The sequence below is a fragment of the Callithrix jacchus genome, chromosome 4 (genome assembly GCF_049354715.1).
Source record: "Callithrix jacchus isolate 240 chromosome 4, calJac240_pri, whole genome shotgun sequence".
Classification (NCBI taxonomy): domain Eukaryota; kingdom Metazoa; phylum Chordata; class Mammalia; order Primates; family Cebidae; genus Callithrix; species Callithrix jacchus.
The window spans coordinates 95921742-95942132 of record NC_133505.1 but is presented as its reverse complement, the minus strand read 5'-3'; the positions used below and the strand labels follow the sequence as shown (position 1 = coordinate 95942132).

General features: G+C 44.0%; 1 protein-coding gene and 1 pseudogene across 1 annotated transcript; both read right to left on the bottom strand.

Moving 5' to 3' along the window:
- Positions 1 to 520: 520 nt before the first annotated feature.
- GJA10 (gap junction protein alpha 10) lies at positions 521 to 9292 on the bottom strand. The gene is given in 4 exon segments (XM_008994780.6): positions 521 to 1192; positions 1195 to 2708; positions 7428 to 8536; positions 8826 to 9292. Coding segments are annotated over 2 exon segments (1629 nt in total). The 5' UTR covers positions 2693 to 2708; positions 7428 to 8536; positions 8826 to 9292; the 3' UTR covers positions 521 to 1061.
- On the bottom strand, positions 9025 to 11861 carry LOC100411759 (COP9 signalosome complex subunit 1-like; annotated as a pseudogene).
- Positions 11862 to 20391: the final 8530 nt, after the last annotated feature.

Sequence of the window (20391 nt, the reverse complement as noted above, 5' to 3'; positions counted from 1 at the left end):
AGCTTGAGAGAAGCATTTAGTAAAAATCCCAGTAGGTTGATTTGCTCTCATGGTATGGCTGTAGCACAGTAACATCAGTATCTAAACCCATAGGAGATGTAAAACTGGGACAGAGGGATTCAGTCATTATTAACACAAAAAATGTAACAAGAGAAGAAACAAGCATGTGAGCTCAACTCAGACGCTCTCCCACAAACCTTAGAGGAATTTTCTCTGTAATGGAAACAGTTGACTATTGGGAGCAGTGAGTAAGCAAGTGTCATCCTTTGTTCCAGAATTGAGAAAAATCCACAGTAAATATCCATTTCGTGTTTACAATGTCTGGGAAATGTCGATCCCACAGTGGTTTTTCAGAAAACAAAATTAAAATCAATGCAATATTGATTTTTGTCTTTGTAAAATATATCACCAAATATTTGTATATGACTTTGAAATGTCAAAGGTATTAAAACAATGAAGTACACCCTCCTTTTTTAGTAAGATGGGGGCAACTCAAGGTTACAAATGATTCCTCCTCTGGACCGTTTTCTACGCTGTGACAGAAGGGCTTTCTAAACTGCAGCTCTGAGAGTCCCTCCTCTGCTCCACATCCTCTGTCACTTCCCTATGGCTTCCTTACAGGGCCTCCCTGCCCGCTCCTCAGCCTTCCCTCCCTCTGCACCCTCCTACCACCCTGTGCTCCAGCCGCACACAGCTCCTCAGACAGCACTGCTGTGCCTTGCCTCTTAGCCTTTGTCTGCGCGGCTCCCTCTACCAGGACGGCTTCTTTCATGTGCCCCAGTCCTCCTGGTTTTGGAAACACTTGTCACATTTTTCAAGATTCAGTTCAAAGTAACTTCAACTATGAACTTTTCCCTGACCTATCCATATGACCACTCCCTCCTTTGCTCACTCATTCCCACTAACATGACATTGTACACTTGATATAGTTACATGTTTACCTGTCTAAATTTTCCTTCTACACTCTAAGCCCTTTGATGTCAGAGACTGTATTTTATCCATTTCTATGCCCAGTACTTATAAGGGTGCTTGGTATAAAGTAAGTATTCTCTAAGTTTATTTTATGAATCGAATTTAACTGAATGTATTGAATGAATAATTTTATCTCTCCATAAATAATCTCCCTCTCCATCTGTCTCTCTGTCACCACAAACATACATACACACCCCAGGAGTGAAGAAAGAAAAAAGTATCCAGATTGGAACAGCTCTTGTGATAGTTCCATGATCGGTATGGCTGTCTGTCTTACCATTGATGTTCTGTGCCCAGTAACTGAAGGCAGAGGTGAGGAGCTGTTTTCCCGGTGAGGAAAATCCAAGCAGGAGCTATTCTGAGAACTAGAACTTCCTGAGTCACTGTGCAGATGTCGCTTTTCAGACAGCAGTCTGGACAGAAAGCTGCCCTTGTGACTGCCTGGGTGAGATCTGTCTATCCAGACCCCACTCTCTCTCATGCTGCCTTCACTGTCTCTGCAGTGACCATGAAGATCTGTGAGAGGCTCACCTGAGGGCTCCAGGTCCTGGGACTGCTCCCAGGTTCCTATTGCATGGGATGGACAGTTTCTAGGGGCCATAGTTGTACCTAACCAGGACTGGGATATTGTATTCTGCAAGCCAAATGAGGAATAGTCTGATTGCTGTCCCAGGTGCTGATTTCCACCACTGCCGGCCCAGGGACAAGGGCTGTGAACATGAAGCTGTCCGCTGTGCTGATCCTTCTCAGACCAGTCTTTCTTCCCATTGGAAGGGTCTACTTCAAGTTGCCTGGGCTGTGGGATTTGCCACATGGTTTTAGACTTTGGAATATTAACTCGAATGACTTGCTGTTGATTGTTAGCTTGAAGTGGAGAGATTCTTTCAGGCAAGGAAGAACAAATCATACACTGCTGGGCCACTGAATATTTATTCAAATGGAATGGAGGAGGGCCTGTTTCATCCTCAATGCCCTCACTGCTGGATTTCTTATAAAGTGTTCTCATAACTTTTCTAATGCCCAGATGAAATATTTCCAGTATATTGAGTAACAAGGAAATGGCTGCAATGCTGTGCATAAAAAGCATGAAAATTGTCTTCTCAGTGGGCCTGGATACAAAGCAATCCACTGCATTGGGGCAAGGAGGTTGAGTGCATTTGTAAAGGGGGTGCATTTGAAACCCATAAAGAATATATTGGCCTATCATGAATCCTACTTCCAGTACAGATCTGGTCAAGATGTGTAAGACATAAGTACGCAGCAGACATCCTTTCAGAGGGACTTTATGGATCCTCTTCTGCTCCTCTAACCTCCTCAGTTCCCTATCTATCCTTTGCTGCTCCTCCAAGTCAAGCTCTGGATTCTCCATCTGGGCTCTAAGGTGTGACTTTTTCCTCTGCCTCTCTTTCTCGAAGGCCCTGAGCCTATAAAGTGCGTGGCCCATATAGACCAAAGAAGGAGAAGACACGAAGATGATCTGTAAAACCCAGAACCTGATCAAAGAGATAGGGAAGGCATCATCATAACAGATATTGTTGCAACCTGGCTGCCGGGTGTTGCAGGCAAATGCTGACTGTTCATCATCCCAGACATCCTCAGCAGCCACACGAAGTACCAGCATTCGGAAGATGAAAAGGATGGTCAGCCAGATTTTCCCCACTATGGTTGAGTGGGAGTGAACTTCCTCTAGGATGCCACCCAATAAGTTCCAATCCCCCATGGTTAAAGACTAATGTCTGAAATATACAGAAAACAGAGATTAATAGTACCCATGGTTGTAATATGTAGACACAGAATCAAAAATACAACAGGTTCTTTTGTATGTCTGCAAAACTATGAAAGATCTTCCAGCCCTAATATTTATAGCCCATGCTTAAAATATTTCTTAAGATATTAATTTTTGAAAAAACACTAATGACCCCACCATTTCACCCAGTTTCCATCCTATCCTCTTTTACTCTCCCCCACACAGATGCCTGTTATTCTAGTATACTAATAGGCCTCCAGATTTGCACAATTTATTCTAATTGCACCATTGCATTCATTTTTCTATCCATATGAGATGCTCTACTTACCATACATCTGACATGATCTTAAAGGAGTCTCGATTCCTCAGGAAGTATTCCCTAAATTTTCCTTTTCCAGAATTCTCACAACATTATTGTTAATACTATTCATCTGGGACGGTGCCTAAATGAGTTTTGTGATGGTTGTGGCTTATGTTCCCCTTCCTGGAAAGGTACACCCCTTGCAGACAGAGACTCTAAAGCATGTTGCTCTTTGCACACAGAAGCCTTCAATATATAATAGTGAATGGAATTGTCTTTTCACTTTAAAATTCTGTTCCTTGACCCTATCACCAAAATAAACATCAACAGGCAAAATAAAGTAAATCCTCATGATATGTTATACAGGGCTTTCACTGAAAGACAAAATATAGGTAAAGAAAAGATAAATCAATCAAGTAAACCCTCAGGAACTGGCTCATATCAGGGTAGCAGCAAAGATTAGGCAGGCACAGATGCAATAACACATAATTACATCCATTAAACCACATCTGGAACATCATGTTTTCCTGGAATTTTTGCTAACTTAGAAGAAAAGTGAATATAAACTGCTTCTCTAGCAAGCTTAGGATCTGGGAAAAATCGGGGTGTAGTGACATGAACAGGTTACTTGGTTTATCCTGAAAAACTAATGTTTTTCAAGGTTCAGTGAAAAACTTAGTAGGCTAAAGCTTTCCAAGATATGGAAAGCTTCCAGATAAGAAAGATATAGAGGAAAAATAGGAAAGCATTATTATTCTTTTTTTTTGAGCTGGAGTTTCGCTGTTGTTACCCAGACTGGAGTGCAATGGCATGATCTCAGCTCACCACAACCTCCGCCTTCTGGGTTCAAGCAATTCTCCTGCCTCAGCCTCCCAAGTAGCTGGGACCACAGGCGTGCACCACCATGCCCAGCTAATTTTTGTATTTTTTTAGTAGAGATGGGGTTTCACCTCGTTGACCAGAATGGTCTCCATCTCTTGACCTCGTGATCTAACCTCCTTGGCCTCCCAAAGTGCTGGGATTATAGGCATGAGCCACCACGCCCGGTCAGGAAAGCATTATTAAGTCAAAATAGATAATGAGGCCAGGCACGGGGACTCACACCTGTAATCCTAGCATTTTGTGAGGCCAAGGAGAGCAGATCACTTGAGGTCAAGAATTTGAGATCGACCTGGCCAACATAGCAAAACCCTGTTTCTACTAACAATACAAAAATTAGCCAGGTGTGGTGGTGCACATCTGTAATCCCAGCTACTCAGGAGGCTGAGGCAGGAGAATCGCTTGAACCCAGGGTGGGGCAGAGACTGCGGTGAGCTGAGATCATGCCACTTCACTCCAGTCTGGGTGAAAGAGCAAAACTCCATCTCAGAAAACAAAAAAAGACAATGAAACAATTATCCCCTTCCATAATTCATTCTTTCAGTAATATTTGCTAACATCTTGCTATTGGCCAGGTGGAGTGGCTCATACCTGTAATCCCAACATGCTGGGAGACTGAGGTGGGTGGATCACTTGAGGTCAGGAGTTCAAGACCAACCTGGCCAACATGGTGAAACTCCGTCTCTATTAAAAATATAAAACTTAGCTGAGCGTGGTGGTGCGTGCCTAAAATCCTAACTACTTGGGAGTATGAGGCAGGAGAATTGCTTGAACCCAGGAGACAGAGGTTGCAGTGAGCCAAGACCTGGGAGACAAAGCAAGATTCTGTCTCAAAAAATAAAATAAAGTAACTCAAATGGCTACTGCCTGGGCATTGTTCCAGATGCCAGGAATTCAATAACAGGATATTTTTGGTCCCCAATTTCACAGTACTTGATCACTAAGGACTCCTACTTAATCTATAAAATGAACCAAGGCTGATAATACAAAAATGAATGTCGACCCAAAAAAAATGAGAGAAAAAACTTGGAATCCTTAGATTTTTTTTTCCTACTCCCCCCCAAAAAAATTGATTCCAGATGGAACAAAATATTAATTGTAAAAAAGTAAGCCATAAAAGTATTAAAATAAATTATAAAATAATATGTTTTGTGACCTTGAAGTAGAAGGCTTTTTAAGCACATCAGTGCCAGAAATTATAATTAGAAAAAATACAGATTCTAGCTGGCATGGTAACTCATACCTGTAATCCCAGAACTTTAGGAGGTGGAGGCGGGAGGACTGCTTGAGCCCAGGAGTTGCAGACCAAGCTGAGCAATATAGCAAGGCCCCTGTCCCCACAAAAAATAAATGTAAAAAGTTGGCCAGGCACAATGTTGAGTGCCTATAGTCCTAGCTACTTGGGACTGCTTGAGCCCAGGAGTTGCAGACCAAGCTGGCCAATAAAGTGAGGCCCTTGTCTCTACAAAAAATAAATGTAAGAATTTGGCCAGGCACAATAGTGAGTGCCTATAGACCTAGCTACTTGGGAGGCTAATGGGGGAGGATCACTTGAGCCCAGGAGTTTGAAGCTACAGTGAGTCATGATTGCACTATTGCAGTCCAGCCTGGGTGACAGAGTGAGACCCTTCCTCAAAAAAAAAAAAAATTAAAAAAAATAAAAAACATTCTATCAGCAAAACGGAATGGCAAAGGTGGAGATGTCCAGAAGGCATCTGGGTCTAGAGAATAAAAACAACAAAAATGGTACAAAAAGGAGATAAACATTTACAAATTATCACTGAATAGGTAGAAAGGATCACTCAAAGTCAAAAAGAAAAAGTAAGACAACGACAGAAAGGGAATAGCATAGCGGAAAAAAGAGTCTACAGATAAATATGAGAAATGGCCAAGGAGAGAGAGGAGGAAAACCATGAGGATGGTGTCTCTGAAACCAAAGCAGAGTTTCAAGAAGGGGGATAGTTGACAAAGCCACACACACACACACACACACACACCCCACTATTTAAATAAATTTAATTTAATGGTGATAAACCATGGTCAAGGATTGAAAATTGCAATATAGGCCGGGCGCGGTGGCTCAAGCCTGTAATCCCAGCACTTTGGGAGGCCGAGGCGGGTGGATCACGAGGTCAAGAGATCGAGACCATCCTGGTCAACATGGTGAAACCCCGTCTCTACTAAAAATACAAAAAATTAGCTGGGCATGGTGGCGCATGCCTGTAGTCCCAGCTACTCAGGAGGCTGAGGCAGGAGAATTGCCTGAACCCAGGAGATGAAGGTTGCAGTGAGCCGAGATCGCGCCATTGCACTCCAGCCTGGGTAACAAGAGCGAAACTCCATCTCAAAAAAAGAAAGAAAGAAAATTGCAATATAGGTAAAGATGTCAATTCTCCCCCAAATTAATGCAAAGATTCAGTGTGGAATTGTAAATCCCTGAGTAAAACAAAACTCTACAAATGTACATGTATATGTATGTGATTTTATCGAGAATGAAGAAAAAAATGCAGAAGGATACACACCAGGAATTCATACAGGTTACCTGAGGTCTACTGAAGGTGATGAGAGTGGAGGGAAATTAAGGTGAATAAAAGAGAGGCAAAAAAGAGAAAGGAAAGGAAAAAAGAGTCCTAAGAAAGCATGACTGATTTTTTATCAAAAGTGTACATTATGTAAATTTTTACCTGTATGTACATATACACATACAAATAAATTTTTAATAAAATTGAAAAAGTGGTAGATAATCTCAGAATTTGGAAGAGGTATTAATAAGACTTTTATACTTTACGTACTTGTGAATTGTTTGAAATTCAAAAATTAAGAATGCAGTCATTTATATTACTTGCAAATAAAAATCAGATATTAAAATTCAGGACTCAGACCTCATTAACCAAAAGCAATAATTTACTAAATTCTATCCTGTCTTAAAGGGTTTTGGTATTTTTCCATAATTATTTTCTTTAACAAAATCTGGTTATTATTCTTTATTTTACAAACGGATTTCCTCTGCAGGTAGATATCTGGAAAAAAATAAATAAATAAAGGATTTCTTTAGCACTTAAAAAAAAAAAAACCTACAGCTTCTATTTTCTATAGAAACCCAGAGGTGGGAAAGCTAACTCACATCAATTTTATTCCTGTTTGGCAGTGTTAAACTATATAATATTTCTTTTTGCCACTGTCTCTCTAAAATGCGGAAATTATTATTTTTAAATAGCAAGGAAAGGAAAACTGAGCTTAACCTATATGAAAAACAGAAATACAATCTTACATATTAAAATACAAGACATTTTGTCCTTTAGACAACCAGTTCGTTTTCTAAAAATAACTATTTCTTACCATTAAATTAGTGTGGGTCTTAGAAATATTCTTGAATTTGCTTTTATTTATCAAATACAAATTTAGCATCTCCTACATAAAAAGCTGATGGTCCTTTTCATCATATTATTTCAGATCTTGTCTTTCTACCCACACAAGGATTTCCTATATATTTCTCATAAACAAAGAGTCCACTTATTTACTACTTACCTTATGGGTGAACAGAAAAATCACGACTGGGTTCTCAGAACCTTAAAGTTGCACTGTGTGTGGCTCATTAGTGGAAAAATTGCTGCTGGTTGCAGATATAAAGGCTCTGATCAGGTGGCTGTGGGGCCCTAATCCAAAATGAGCACAGTTAATTTGATCGATGGAGTCTAACCTAGTCCTCCCCCAAGGTTCAAAATGTCCTCTGGTGCTTTGCAATTTTCTTACAGTATTTTTATCTAATTGATATCAAGCTGGGACCTCTCCTGGCGTATCATATTTGGAAATGGAAAGTGAAACAAATGAGAATTTTCCTTTTGCATTGGTGAATGCATACAGTGATTTAAGCTTGGGCACATTTCTTTCAGTCTGTTGATTGTTCTAGGAATCGATGCTCACAGATCAATGAGTCATGTCCGATTTCATAAACAGCTGCCTGGGGTGAGTCTGGCCTCATAAATGTGAACAAATAATAATGGAGTGGAAATCAAACCTAAAGTGTTATTGCAAATCATGCCATGCTGAAAGAAGCAACATCTCAAAAAGAAAATAAACATTTGTAGAGTTGGATGTGATGGTTCACACCTATTATACCAGCACTTTGGGAGGCCAAGGTGGGAGGATTGCTTGAGGCCAACAGTTGGAGACCAGCCTGAGTAACATAATGAGACCCCCATCGTTACAAATAATAATAATAATAATTAACAGGGCATTGTGATGCATCCCTGTAGTCTTAGCTACTCAGGAGACTGAGGAGGAAAGATAACTTTAGCCCAGGAGTTCAAGGCTGCAGTGAGCTATGATTGCACCACCCGCTCCAGCCTAGGTGACAAAGCAAGACTCTGAAAAGAAAAGAAAAGGCCAGCAGGTAGTGGCTCATGCCTGTAATCCCAGCGCTTTGGGAGGTCGCAAGCAGATCGCTCGAGCCCAGGAGTTTGAGACTACCCTGAGCAACACTGCAAAACCCGTCTCTACAAAACAATACAAAAATTATCTAGGCATGGCGGTGTGCACCTGTAGTTCCAGCTACTTGGGAGGCTGAGGTGGGAGGATCGCTTGAGCCCAGTAAGTGGAGGCTTCAGTGAGCTGTGATCGTGATACTGCACTTCAACCTGGGCAACAGAGCAAGACGCTGTCTCAAAAAAAAAAGAAAAATAGGAAAGAAAAAATATAAACCTCCCCCTCCCCCTCTCCTCTTCCTCTTCTTTCCCCTCCCCTCTCTCCTCCCACTCCTTCCCCTTTCTCCTCCCAGTCTCGCTCCTTCCCCTTTCCCCTCCCCATCCTCCTCTTCCTCCTCCTTGGACCTGGAGGGTTCCAGAGGGTGGTGCCGCTGGGTATCGGCGCTGCACAACCTGCTCCCTAGGTACAGACACCCACACAGTCAAACCCTACAGACCCCACCTTCCAGGAAGGTCCACAGCTAGCAGCCGCCTGCCTCCCAGGCCCCAGCACAGGGCACGCGGGGTGCGAGGCCACACAGCGCCAGGCCCTCCACCAGGCTGCGGATGGCACGGAGCTGCCTCGAGGTGAGCAGGTCCGTGGGGGCGGGAGGGTGTGCAGACGTCCTGGAGGCTGAGGGCGGCCCCTCAGAATCTGGTGCTCATCTGGACTGGCTGTTGGCCCGAGTCGCTCCCCCCGCTCCCTTCTCCGGGTGGAACTTCACGTGGGTCTGATTGCGCAGCACAGCTGCCCTCAGTATCCAGCCTTTGGCGCGATGCCGAAACTCCCTGCCCATCCGCAGAGACTTCTCGAAGGTGGTGCTGCGCTAATCCACATCCTGGACGTCCAGGATCTTGCTGTGCGAGTCCACGCGGGCGCTGATCAGCCCCTCCCGGATCCGCTGCGTCAGCCCACCTTCCCGGGCTGCCACAGCGGAGCTGAGGGCCCCGCCCCACCTGTGCGTGTTGAGGGCACAGCTGCGAATCTGGGCCTACAGGGTCCTGACGGTTCGGCGGGGAGGGCAGTGGGGGAGGTACACATGTCTGAGAGCAGACTGTCCTACATCTCGTGTGTGTGTGTGTGTGTGTGTGTGTGTGTGACAGTCTCACTTTTTTTAAAATTGTACTTTAGGTTCTGGGGTACACGTGCAGATCATGCAGGATTGTTGCATAGATAACACATGGCAAGGTGGTTTGCTGCCTCCATTCCCCCCTCTTCCGCATCACCTACATCTGGCATTTCTCCCCATGTTATCCCTCCCCGACCTCCCCACCCCTCCGCAGTCCCTCCCTTGGCCCCCCTCAACAGACACCAGTGTGTGATGTTCCCCTCCCTGTATCCATGTGTTTTCATTGTTCAACACCCGCCTATGAGTGAGAACATGCGGTGTTTGATTTTCTGTTCTTATGTCAGTTTGCTGAGAATGATGGTTTCCAGATTCATCCATGTCCCTACAAAGAATACGAACTCATTTTTTATGGCTGCATAGTGTTCCATGGTGTCTATGTGCCACATTTTCCTTGTCCAGTCTATGGTGGATGAGCATTTGGGCTGGTTCCAGGTCTTTCCTATTGTAAACAGTACCGCTATGAACATACCTGTGCGTCTTTATAATAGAACGATTTATAATCCTTTGGGTATATACCCAGTAATGGCATGGCTGGGTCAAAAGGAATTTCTATTTTTAGGTCCTTAAGGAATCGCCACACTGTCTTCCACAATGGTTGAACTAGTTTACACTCCCACCAGCAGTGTGAAAGTGTTCCTATTTCTCCACATCCTCTCCAGCATCTGTTGTCTCCAGATTTTAATGATCACCATTCTCACTGGCATGAGGTAGTGTCTTGATGTGGTTTTGATTTGCTTTCTCTAATAATCAGTGATGATGAGCATTTTTTCATATGTTTGTTTGCCTCATACATGTCTTCTTTTGAGAAGTGTCTGCACATATGCTTCTCCCACTTTTGGATGGGTTGGTTTGTTTGTTTTCTTGTAAATCTATTTTAGTTCTTCATAGATTCTGAATATTAGCCCTTTGTCAGATGGGTAGATTGCAAAAATTTGTTCCCATTCTGTTGGTTGCTGGTTCACTCTAATGATTGTTTCTTTTGCTGTGCAGAAGCTCTGGAGTTTAATTAGGTTCCATTTGTCTATTTTGGCTTTTGTTGCCAGTACTTTTGGTGTTTTAGTCATGAAGTCTTTGCCCATGCCTATGTCCTTAATGGTTTTTCCTAGGTTTTCTTCTAGGTTTTTTATGGTGTTAGGTCTTATGTTTAAGTCTTTAATCCATCTGGAGTTAATTTTAGTGTATTTGAATCCTAGGTTGGAGTGCAGCAGTGCCATCTTGGCTGACGGCAACCTCTGCCTCCCAGGCTCAAGCAATTCTCCTGCCTCAGCCTCCTGAGTAACTGGGATTACAGGAGGGCACCATCAAGCCCAGATAATTTTTGTATTTTTAGTAGAGACAGGATTTCTCTATGTGGACCCAGCTGGTCTCAAACTCCTGGCCCCAAGGCTCAAGGTGGCCCTACATTGTCTAGCATCTTCAGACATGAGGCATACTTGGACTCACGGAATTTGAAGATGATATCTCCAACCTGCGGCTCCAGCTCCAAGAACAACTTGAAGGAGCTGCTGGTGATGAGGTGGCCTGCAGCTCCTGCCGGTCGAAGGTCACCAAGGGGCACAGGCTCCCACAAACGGTCACGTTGCTGGAGGACAGCAGCTCTGGGATGTCATAGTGATCAAACGAAGCCAGCAGGAAGCATTTGGTAGCCTGTTTATACTTCCTTGCAGCCAGCTGGCCCAAATGTACAGCACAATGGAGCTCAGTGAAGACCACCTGGGCCTGGCTGGCTGCTCCCCTGTCTTCGCTGCTCCACAGTCTCCAGGGTGGACTTGGCCTTGCTGACACAGCTCAGCATGTGAGGCTAATTTTGCAAGTAGACACTGACCTTGAAGACGTTGAGGACATGTTGATGGTGTGCTTGCTGCTGCTGCAGTAGTCTCAGGCAGAGAGTAACACTTGAGGGCATAGCTGAGGCCCAGGTCATCATGGCCGTGCCTGGTGCTCTCCTTGCTGGGGTGACCCTTATAGTTCTTCAGGTCCACATCCGGCTTCTCCAGCTTCAGCAGGGCCTCCTGTGTGGCCTCCACCCAGGCCGTGTTCAGGGACGAGGGCTCCACGCCACTCTTGGGGATGGCGTTGGGTGCGTTCTGCAGCTCCCTGGTGGCCTCCGAGAGCCCCTGGGAAATGTCTTGTACATGTCCATGTTAAAAATTCTCTACACAAAGGAGAGCGCCATCTTCAGGGCCTCCGTCCACAGCAAGAGGCAGTAGTTAGCAATGAACTGCAGCCACTCAGTGCGCATCAGGCCCCTGCAACTGGCAACGTACTACTCCAGCTTCAGGGTGGGGTCCACCATGTAGTTGACATCGGATGCATTCTGCAGGTCCTCCAGGGGGGTCCACATTGATTTCCATGGGCTCCACGGCCGCCTCTTAGAGCAGCATACAGGACGACAAGCTGGCAGTCTGGATGAAGTTCCTGGCCATGCCAGGCACGAGGAGGTCTCACCTACAGCAAATTTTATATATATAGAAATGTAATATATATATATTATATATATACTTATATTATATATATATATATATATATATATATATATATATATATATATAGTTGTTTTTTAAATGAGGTGGAGTCTCCCTCTGTTGCCCAGGCTGGAGTGCAGTGGCACCATCTCAGCTCAATGCAACCTCTGCCTCCCGGGTTCAAGCAATGATCTCGCCTGAGTCTCCTGAGTAGTTGGGATTACAAGCATGAGCCACCACACCTGGCTAATTTTTGTATTTTTAGTAGAGACAGGGTTTCACCAGGTTGGCCAGGCTGCTCTCAAACTCCTGGCCTCAAGTGATCTGTCTACCTCCGCCTCCCAAAGTGTTGGGATTACAAGAGTGAGCCACAGTGCCCAGCCAAATATTTTTCTTTTTTAATAGAGAATCTGGAAGCCAGTAATAGCCTTAGAAACCTAGGTCTGATTTTTGTAGAGAAAGAATTAGGATTCTGGAGAGGTCAAACAACTTGCCCAGTGCCAACAGGCCAGGTCTCCAAACTCTCAGTGTGCAGCATCTTTCACTAGTCACCTCTCAGGCACATAATCTGAGTGCCATCTTAGAGGTGTTGACTGCAAGGGCATCACCAGAACCTAATGAGAGTTTCAGATCACAGCTCTAAGGCACATTTGTAAGCCTGCTCTTTTCCATATGAAATGTAGAAGTACACAAAATTAATGGTAGTTCATCAGTATCGTCTGCCTATTCTATTTTTGGTCGTTTTTAAAAAGGATGGTAATGAAAGGTAGACAGGTGACGTTAAAATTCCACTAGCCTGGCACATCAGCCCAGAGTACAAATTGTCTGTCAGAATTAACTAGAGGTAAAAACATATGATGTGGCTGGGCGCGGTGGCTCACGCCTGTAATCCCAGCACTTTGGGAGGCCAAGGCGGGTGGATCACAAGGTCAAGAGATCGAGACCATCCTGGTCAACAAGGTGAAACCCCGTCTCTACTAAAAATACAAAAAGATTAGCTGGACATGGTGGCGCGTGCCTGTAATCCCAGCTACTCAGGAGGCTGAGGCAGGAGAATTGCTTGAACCCAGGAGGCGGAGGTTGCAGTGAGCCAAGATCACGCCATTGCACTCCAGTCTGGGTAACAAGAGCCAAACTCTGTCTCAAAAAAAAAAAAAAAATATATATATATATATACACATATATATATAATGTATTAATAAATGTATTTGTATAGTATTAGGTTAAAAGTCACCTGAAAAGTAATGAATGTAATACCTTGAATGCATTTCATCGGAGGCAGAACATTAAACGTTGATAAGTAAAGGATGCATGTGTAATCTCTACGGTAAATTCAGACAACAATAAAGTTAAGGGAAGTAAAATTGAATTAAAAATAATCAACCTCGACCAGATAAGGTGGCTCACACCTGTTATCCCAGCACTTTGGGAGGCCAAGGTGAGTGGATCACCTGAGGTCAGGAGTTCGAGACCAGCCTGACCAACCAAGATGGTGAAACCCTGTCTCTACTTAAAACAAAAAATTAGCTGGGCATGGTGGCTCATGCCTGTAATCTCAGCTACTTGGGAGGCTGAGGCAGGAGAATCACTTGAACCCAGCAGGCGGAGGTTGCAGTGAGCCTAGATCTTGCCATTGCACTCCAGCCTGGGGAACAGGAAGGAAACTCCATTTGAAAAAAAGAAATTCTGAGTGAATAAAGGAAGTCAGAGAACAATACATACATTGGAATACTCTCATAAATTTAAAACTTTCAAATAATCCTATATGTTATTTATGGAAATACGTATTTTTATGAAATATATTTTTTTCTTAATTCTAAGTTTCATGAGCTGAGCAAGCCTGACATCTGAGAATGGCTCCTTTCTTGATTTTTATAAGGCCCTCGAGTGTTAGAATGTTAGCTGCCGACCTCCAACAATTTGCTTTTATCTGGCAGGGTGAAAAATACATCTTTCACCATCTTGCCTGAGGCTACATCAATTTTCCTGTTCTTTGTCATAATCTAGGTCACAGAGGTCTAGATGATCTTGATATCCCCCAGAATATCATACTGGGTCACTACATTGATAACATTATGCTGATTAGATCTGATGAGCAAGAGAAAAGTACTATAGATGTTTTAATAACAAGACAAATGCAGGCCACAGGGTAGAATATAATCCCCACAAAAATTTAGGGACCTGCCACCTCAGCCAAGTTTTTGAAGATCCAGCCCTTCCCAAGTGAAAGCAGTTTCTAACCTTTGCATTACAACTACCACTACCACCACCACCATACAAGAAAAAAAGACGCAATGCTTGATAAGCCTTTGTGAATTATGGAGGTCATTTGATATGCTACTCTGGCCCATTAAATGAGTAACCTGTAAGGCTGTGAGCTTTTACTGGGAAACAGAGAAAGAAAAAGCTCTGCAATAAGTTCAGGCTGCAGTGCAAGAGTTTGCAAAATCCCAGCAAATTAGATGAATTTAAATGCTAATAAATATGTAATATGGTTTGGCTGTGTTCCCACCTTGAATTGTAATAATCCCCAAGTGTCAAGGGTGGGGCCACATGGAGGTAATTGAATTATGGGGATAGTTTCCCCCATGTTCTTGTAGTAGTGAATAAGTCTCTTTCTTTTTTCCAGCCCTCAACCTGTCCCCTTGCGAATAAGTCTCATGAGATTGGATGGTTTTATAAATGGAAGTTCCCTACACAAGCTCTCTTGCCTGCCACCATGATTGTGAGGCCTCCCCAGCCATGTGGAACTGTTGAGTCCACTAAACTTCTTTCTCTTTATAAATTACCCAGTCTTTGGGATGTCATTATTAGCCACATGAGAACCGACTAATACATTATGTCACATGGAGGCTCTAGCAAGTCTCAATAAAAGAATGACAGTGCAGAGCTTCGGTGTTCTGGAGCATAGCTGTGCCCTGCTAGAGACTGAATGCCTGACCATGATGAATCCAGTGACCAGGTGACCCGAGATATCCAGAATGAACTGGGTGTTATCTGGCCCGTGCCACCATAGGGTGGGCACACAGCAGCAATACATTAAAAAGTGTCAATGTTATATAAAACATCAGGCTGAAGCAGGTCTGGAAGGTGTATTAGTTGCATAAGCAGACTCCTTTGATACTCAATACTGTACCTGCTTCTCTTCTCACTCAGTCAACATCTAACTAGAGGCTCGTGTGGAGTTCCTTATGACCAGTTAACTGAGGGGGAGAAAAAAGATTTGGGCCAATTTTCCAGATGTTTCTGACTGATGTGCCAGCAAAGGCCAGAAAAAGACTGCTGCAATGTTACAAAGCCAAACAGCAGATAAAGGTGAAGGGAAATTCTCCTGGGGGGTAGAACTTTGAGCAGCATATATGATTGTCTTCTTCAGCTGGAGTGGGGAAGGGCCAGATGTAGCATGTACGTCCAAGGGAAGTGGTGAAAGGTTTGGCTGGATGGTTGAAGACTTGGAAAGAAAAACCGTGACAAGGTCTAAGAAGTATCATGCATGGACTTCTAGGATTAGAAACAAAATGTGAAGAGATTTGTATTTTATGTCAGTGTTCACCAAAGACACCTACTGTAGAAGAAAATTTCCATATGAGATGAACAAAATAATCCATTTTGGGGATGTCAGTCTGTGTCTTTCCCTTGCAAACCCTGTGCTTGCTCAGTGGACCCATATACAAAATTACCATGGTGGTGAGAAAGAAGGCTATGGGCTAGCGACATGGACCTCCACTCACCAAGGCTGGCCTGGGTGCCTCCGCTGTGGAAGGCTTAACATGTCAGAACAAAGTCAAAGTTAAGTCCCAATGTGGACTAGTCAACTACCTACTAGCAGGTTTCTTACATCAGACTGACCCTATCCATGGAGGGGAATGTAATTTGTTCTCACTAGGAGAGACATATTCTCCAAGTGACCTTAATGCTTTTGTCACACCACCAAGCACAGCCTAACGGAATACTTACTATTCACGATTATGGTATGATACACATTTTCCGTTCAAGAAACAGATTTCACAGGAGAAGAGGTTCAGCAATGGGCTTATGCTCATGTTTTTCACAGATATTATCAGGTAACTTTTCAAGAATTTAAAAGGAGGGCTGGGCACGGTGGCTCACGCCTGTAATCCTAGCACTTAGGGAGGCCGAGGTGGGTGGATCACCTGAGGTCAGGAGTTCAAGACCAGCCTGGCCAACATGGTGAAACCCCATCTTTAAAAAAAAAAAAAAGAATTTAAAAGGAGGGAATGCATTCCAATTCATTTTATGAAGTCAGCATAATAACTTGGATACCAAAACCTGACAAGACATTAAGAAAGAAAAATATGTAGCCAGGTGCAGTGGCTCACGCCTGTAATCCCAGCACTTTGGGAGGCCGAGGCAGGCGGATCATGAGGTCAGGAGAACAAGACCAGCCTGGCTAACATGGTGAAACCACATCTCTACTCAAAAATACAAAAAAAATAGCTGGGTGTGGTGACACATGACTGTAGTCCCAGCTACTCAGGAGGCTGACGCAGGAGAATCTCTTGAACCCAGGAGGCAGAGATTGCTGTGAGCTGAAATCTTGCCACTGCACTCCAGCCTGGTTGACAGAACGAGACTCTGTCTCAAAAAAAAAAAAAGAAAGAAAAAATGTAAGTCAATCTCACACAAAAAAACAGCAGAATATCCTAAATAAAACATTAGTAAACTACATCCAGCAATATATATTAAAAATATATATATAATACATTACTTCAAAGTTGTGTTTACTATTGTGTTGACAAAGAGTTTTAAGAAAATAAGGAGGCTGGGTGCGGTGGCTCATGCCTGTAATCCCAGCACTTTGGGAGGCCGAGATGGGTGGATCACCTGAGGTCTGGAGTTTGAAACCAGCCTGGCCAATATGGTGAAACCCTGTCTCTATTAAAACTACAAAAAATTAGCCAGGCATGGTGGTGGGCTGTAATCCCAGCTACTCAGGAGGCTGAGGTGGGAGAATCACTTGAACCCGGCGGGCCGGAGATTTCAGTGAGCTGAGATCACACCATTGCATTCCAGCCTGGGCAATAAGAGCGAAACTCCGGCTCAAATAAATAACAAATAAAGTAAAAATAAAGTTAAGTTTATTCTGAAACTGTAAGGTTTAATTTTTAATGATTTAATTTACCATATTTAATAAAGGGGAAAGTAAAGAAGTTTTTTTTTTTTGAGATGGAGTGTCACTGTCACCCAGGCAGAGTACAGTGGCACAATCTTGGCTCACTGCAACCTCTGCCTCCCAGGTTCAAGCGATTCACCAGCCTCAGCCTCCTGAGTAGCTGGGATTACAGGTCTGCATCACCACACCCAGTTAATTTTTGTATTTTTAGTAGAGACGGGGTTTCACCATGTTGGCCAGGTTGGTCTCAAACTCCTGACCTCAAGTGATGCACCTGACTTGTCCTCCCAAAGTGCTGGGATTACAGGCATGAGCCACTACACCTGGCCTAGAAAGAAATTTTTGTAAGCTGATAAACAGTATACATTTTTTTCCTTCTTTTTCTGAGACAGGGTCTCACACTCTCTCCCAGGCTGGAGTGCACAGGCATAATCATGGCTCACTGGAGCCTTGACTTTCCAGGCCCAAGCAGCCCTCCCACTTCAACCACCTGAGTAGCTGGGACCACAGGGGTGTGTTACCACACTCCAGTGCCATGACATCTGGCTAATTTTTTTTTAAGACAGTCTCACTCTAGTCTCCCAGGCTAGAGTGCAGTAGTGCCATCTCAGCTCACTGCAACCTCTGCCTCCTGGGTTCAAGTGATTCTTGAACCCAGGAGGGCTAATTTTTTGTATTTTTAGTAGGGATGGGGTTTCACTATGTTAGGATGACCTCAATCTCCTGACCTCGTGATCCACCCACCTTGGCTTCCGAAAGTGCTGGGATTACAGGCCTGAGCCACTGCGCCCGGCCCTGGCTATTTTTTTTTAATTTTTTGTAGAGACAGGGTCCTACTATGTTGCCCAGGCTGGTCTTTAACTCCTGGGTTCAAGTGATCATCCTGCCTTGGTCTCCCAAAGTGCTGGGATTACAGCATGAGCCAGTGCACCCTGCCAGACTTAGTGTGCTTGATGTAGAAGCTGGTAAAAAAGAAAAATAAATTAAATAAATGAGTAAATAAAAGAAAGCAGGGCCTCAAATATGAATACCTGTGTTCATAATACTCCACAGTAGCCTAAATGTGGAAACAAGCCAAATGTCCACTGAATGGTTAAATAAAAAGTGATAGGCTGGGCACAGTGGCTCACCCCATAATCCCAACACTTTGGGAGACTGGATGGGAGGATTGCTTGAGCTCAGGAGTTCAAGACCAGCCTGGGCAACATTGCAAAACCACAGCTCTATAAAATATACAAAAATTAGCTGGGTATGGTGGTACCTACCTGCAGTCCCAGCTACTTAGGAGGCTGAGAGGATCACCTGAGCCCAAGAAGTCAAGGCTGCAGTGAGCAGAGACTGCATCATTGCACTCTAGTCTGGGCAACAAAGTGAGACCAAAAAAAAAAAAAAAAAAGTAAATAAATAAATAATAAAACAGAGCAGACATGGTGGTTCATGCCTATAATCTCAGCACTTCGGGAGGCCAAGGTGGGTGGATCACTTGAGACCAGGAGTTTGAGACCAGCTGGGCCAACATGGTGAAAAACTGTCTCTACTGAAAATAAATAAATAAATGAATGATTAGCCAGCCATTGTGGCACACACCTGTAGTCCCAGCTACTAGGGAGGCTGAGGCATGAGAATCGTGAGCTGAGATCATGCCACTGCATTCCACCTTGGGCAACAAAGAGAGACTCCATTCCAAAAAAAATAAAATGCATGTAATGGAATATTGGCCGGGCGCAGTGGCTCACGCCTATAATCTCAGCACTCTGGGAGGCCGAGGCGGGTGGATCACAAGGTCAAGAGATCGAGACCATCCTGGTCAATGAGGAGAAACCCCGTCTCTACTAAAAATACAAAAATTAGCTGGGCATGGTGGTGCGCACCTGTAGTCCCAGCTACTCGGGAGGCTGAGGCAGGAGAATTGCCTGAACCCAGGAGGCGGAGGTTGCAGTGAGCCTAGATAGTGCCATTGCACTCCAGTCTGGGTAACAACAGCAAAACTCCGTCTCAAAAAAAGAAAAAAGGAATATTATTCAATCTTAGAAAGGAAGAAAATTCTGACATATTCTACAACATGGATGAACCTCGAAGAAGATATTATGCTAAGTGAAACAAGCCAGACATGAAAGGACAAATATTGTGTGATTCTACCTTTTTTTTTTTTCTTTGCGATGGAGTCCTGCTCTATCACTCAGGCTGGAGTGCAGTGGCATGATCTCAGGTCACTGCAACCTTCACCACCTGGGTTCAAGTGACTCTCTTGCCTCAGCCTCCCAAGTAACTGGGATTACAGGCACACACCACCATGCCAGCTAATTTTTTTGTATTTTTAGTAGAGACAGGGTTTTGCCATGTTGGCCAGGCTGGTCCCAAACTCCTGACCTCAGGTGATCCACCCACCTTGGTCTCCCAAAGTGCTAGGATTACAGATGTGAGCCACCATGCCAAACATGATTTCACTTCTCTTTTTGAGAATGGAGTCTCGCTCTGTTGCCTTGAGTGGCATGATCTCAATTCACTCCACTCAGTGACCTCCACCTCACGTGTTCAAGGGATTCTCCTCCCTCAGCCTCCCTAGTAGCTGGGACTACAGGTGTGTGCCACTATGCCCAGTTAATTTTTGTGTTTTTAAATAGAGACGGGGTTTCTCCATGTTGGCCAACCTGGTCTTGAACACCTGATCTCAGGTGATCTGCCGGCCTCAGTCACCCAAAGTGCTAGAATTACAGGCGTGAACCACCTCGCCAGGCCGTGTGATTCCACTTCTGTGAGCTACCCGGAATAGTCAAATTAACAGAGAGAGAACACAGAATAGTGGTTATCAAAGGCTGGAAAGCAAGTGGGGAATGGTTAGTGTCTAATGTTACTGTTGAATGCATAGAGTGGGCAGAGTTTCAGTCGGGAAGATAAAAACGATTTGGAGATGGGTGGTGGTGATGACCACATGTGTATGTAATTAATATCACTGAACTGTATATTTTTAAATGGTTCAACTGGCCGGGTGCAGTGGCTCATGCATCCCAGCACTTTGGGAGGCTGAGGCGGGTGAGTCACCTGAGGTCAGGAGTTCGAGACCAGCCTGACCCAACATGGAGAAAGCCTGTCTCTACTAAAAATATAAAATTAGCCAGCCATGGTGGCACATATCTGTAATCCCAGCTACTCAGGAGGCTGGGGCAGGAGAATCGCTTGAACCAGAGATATGGAGGTTGCAGAGTGGAGATCATACCATTTTGCCACAATTTTTTTACAAACTGTGCATAACAGCATTACTTCTAACAGTCCCGAACTAGAACACAAATGTCTATTGAC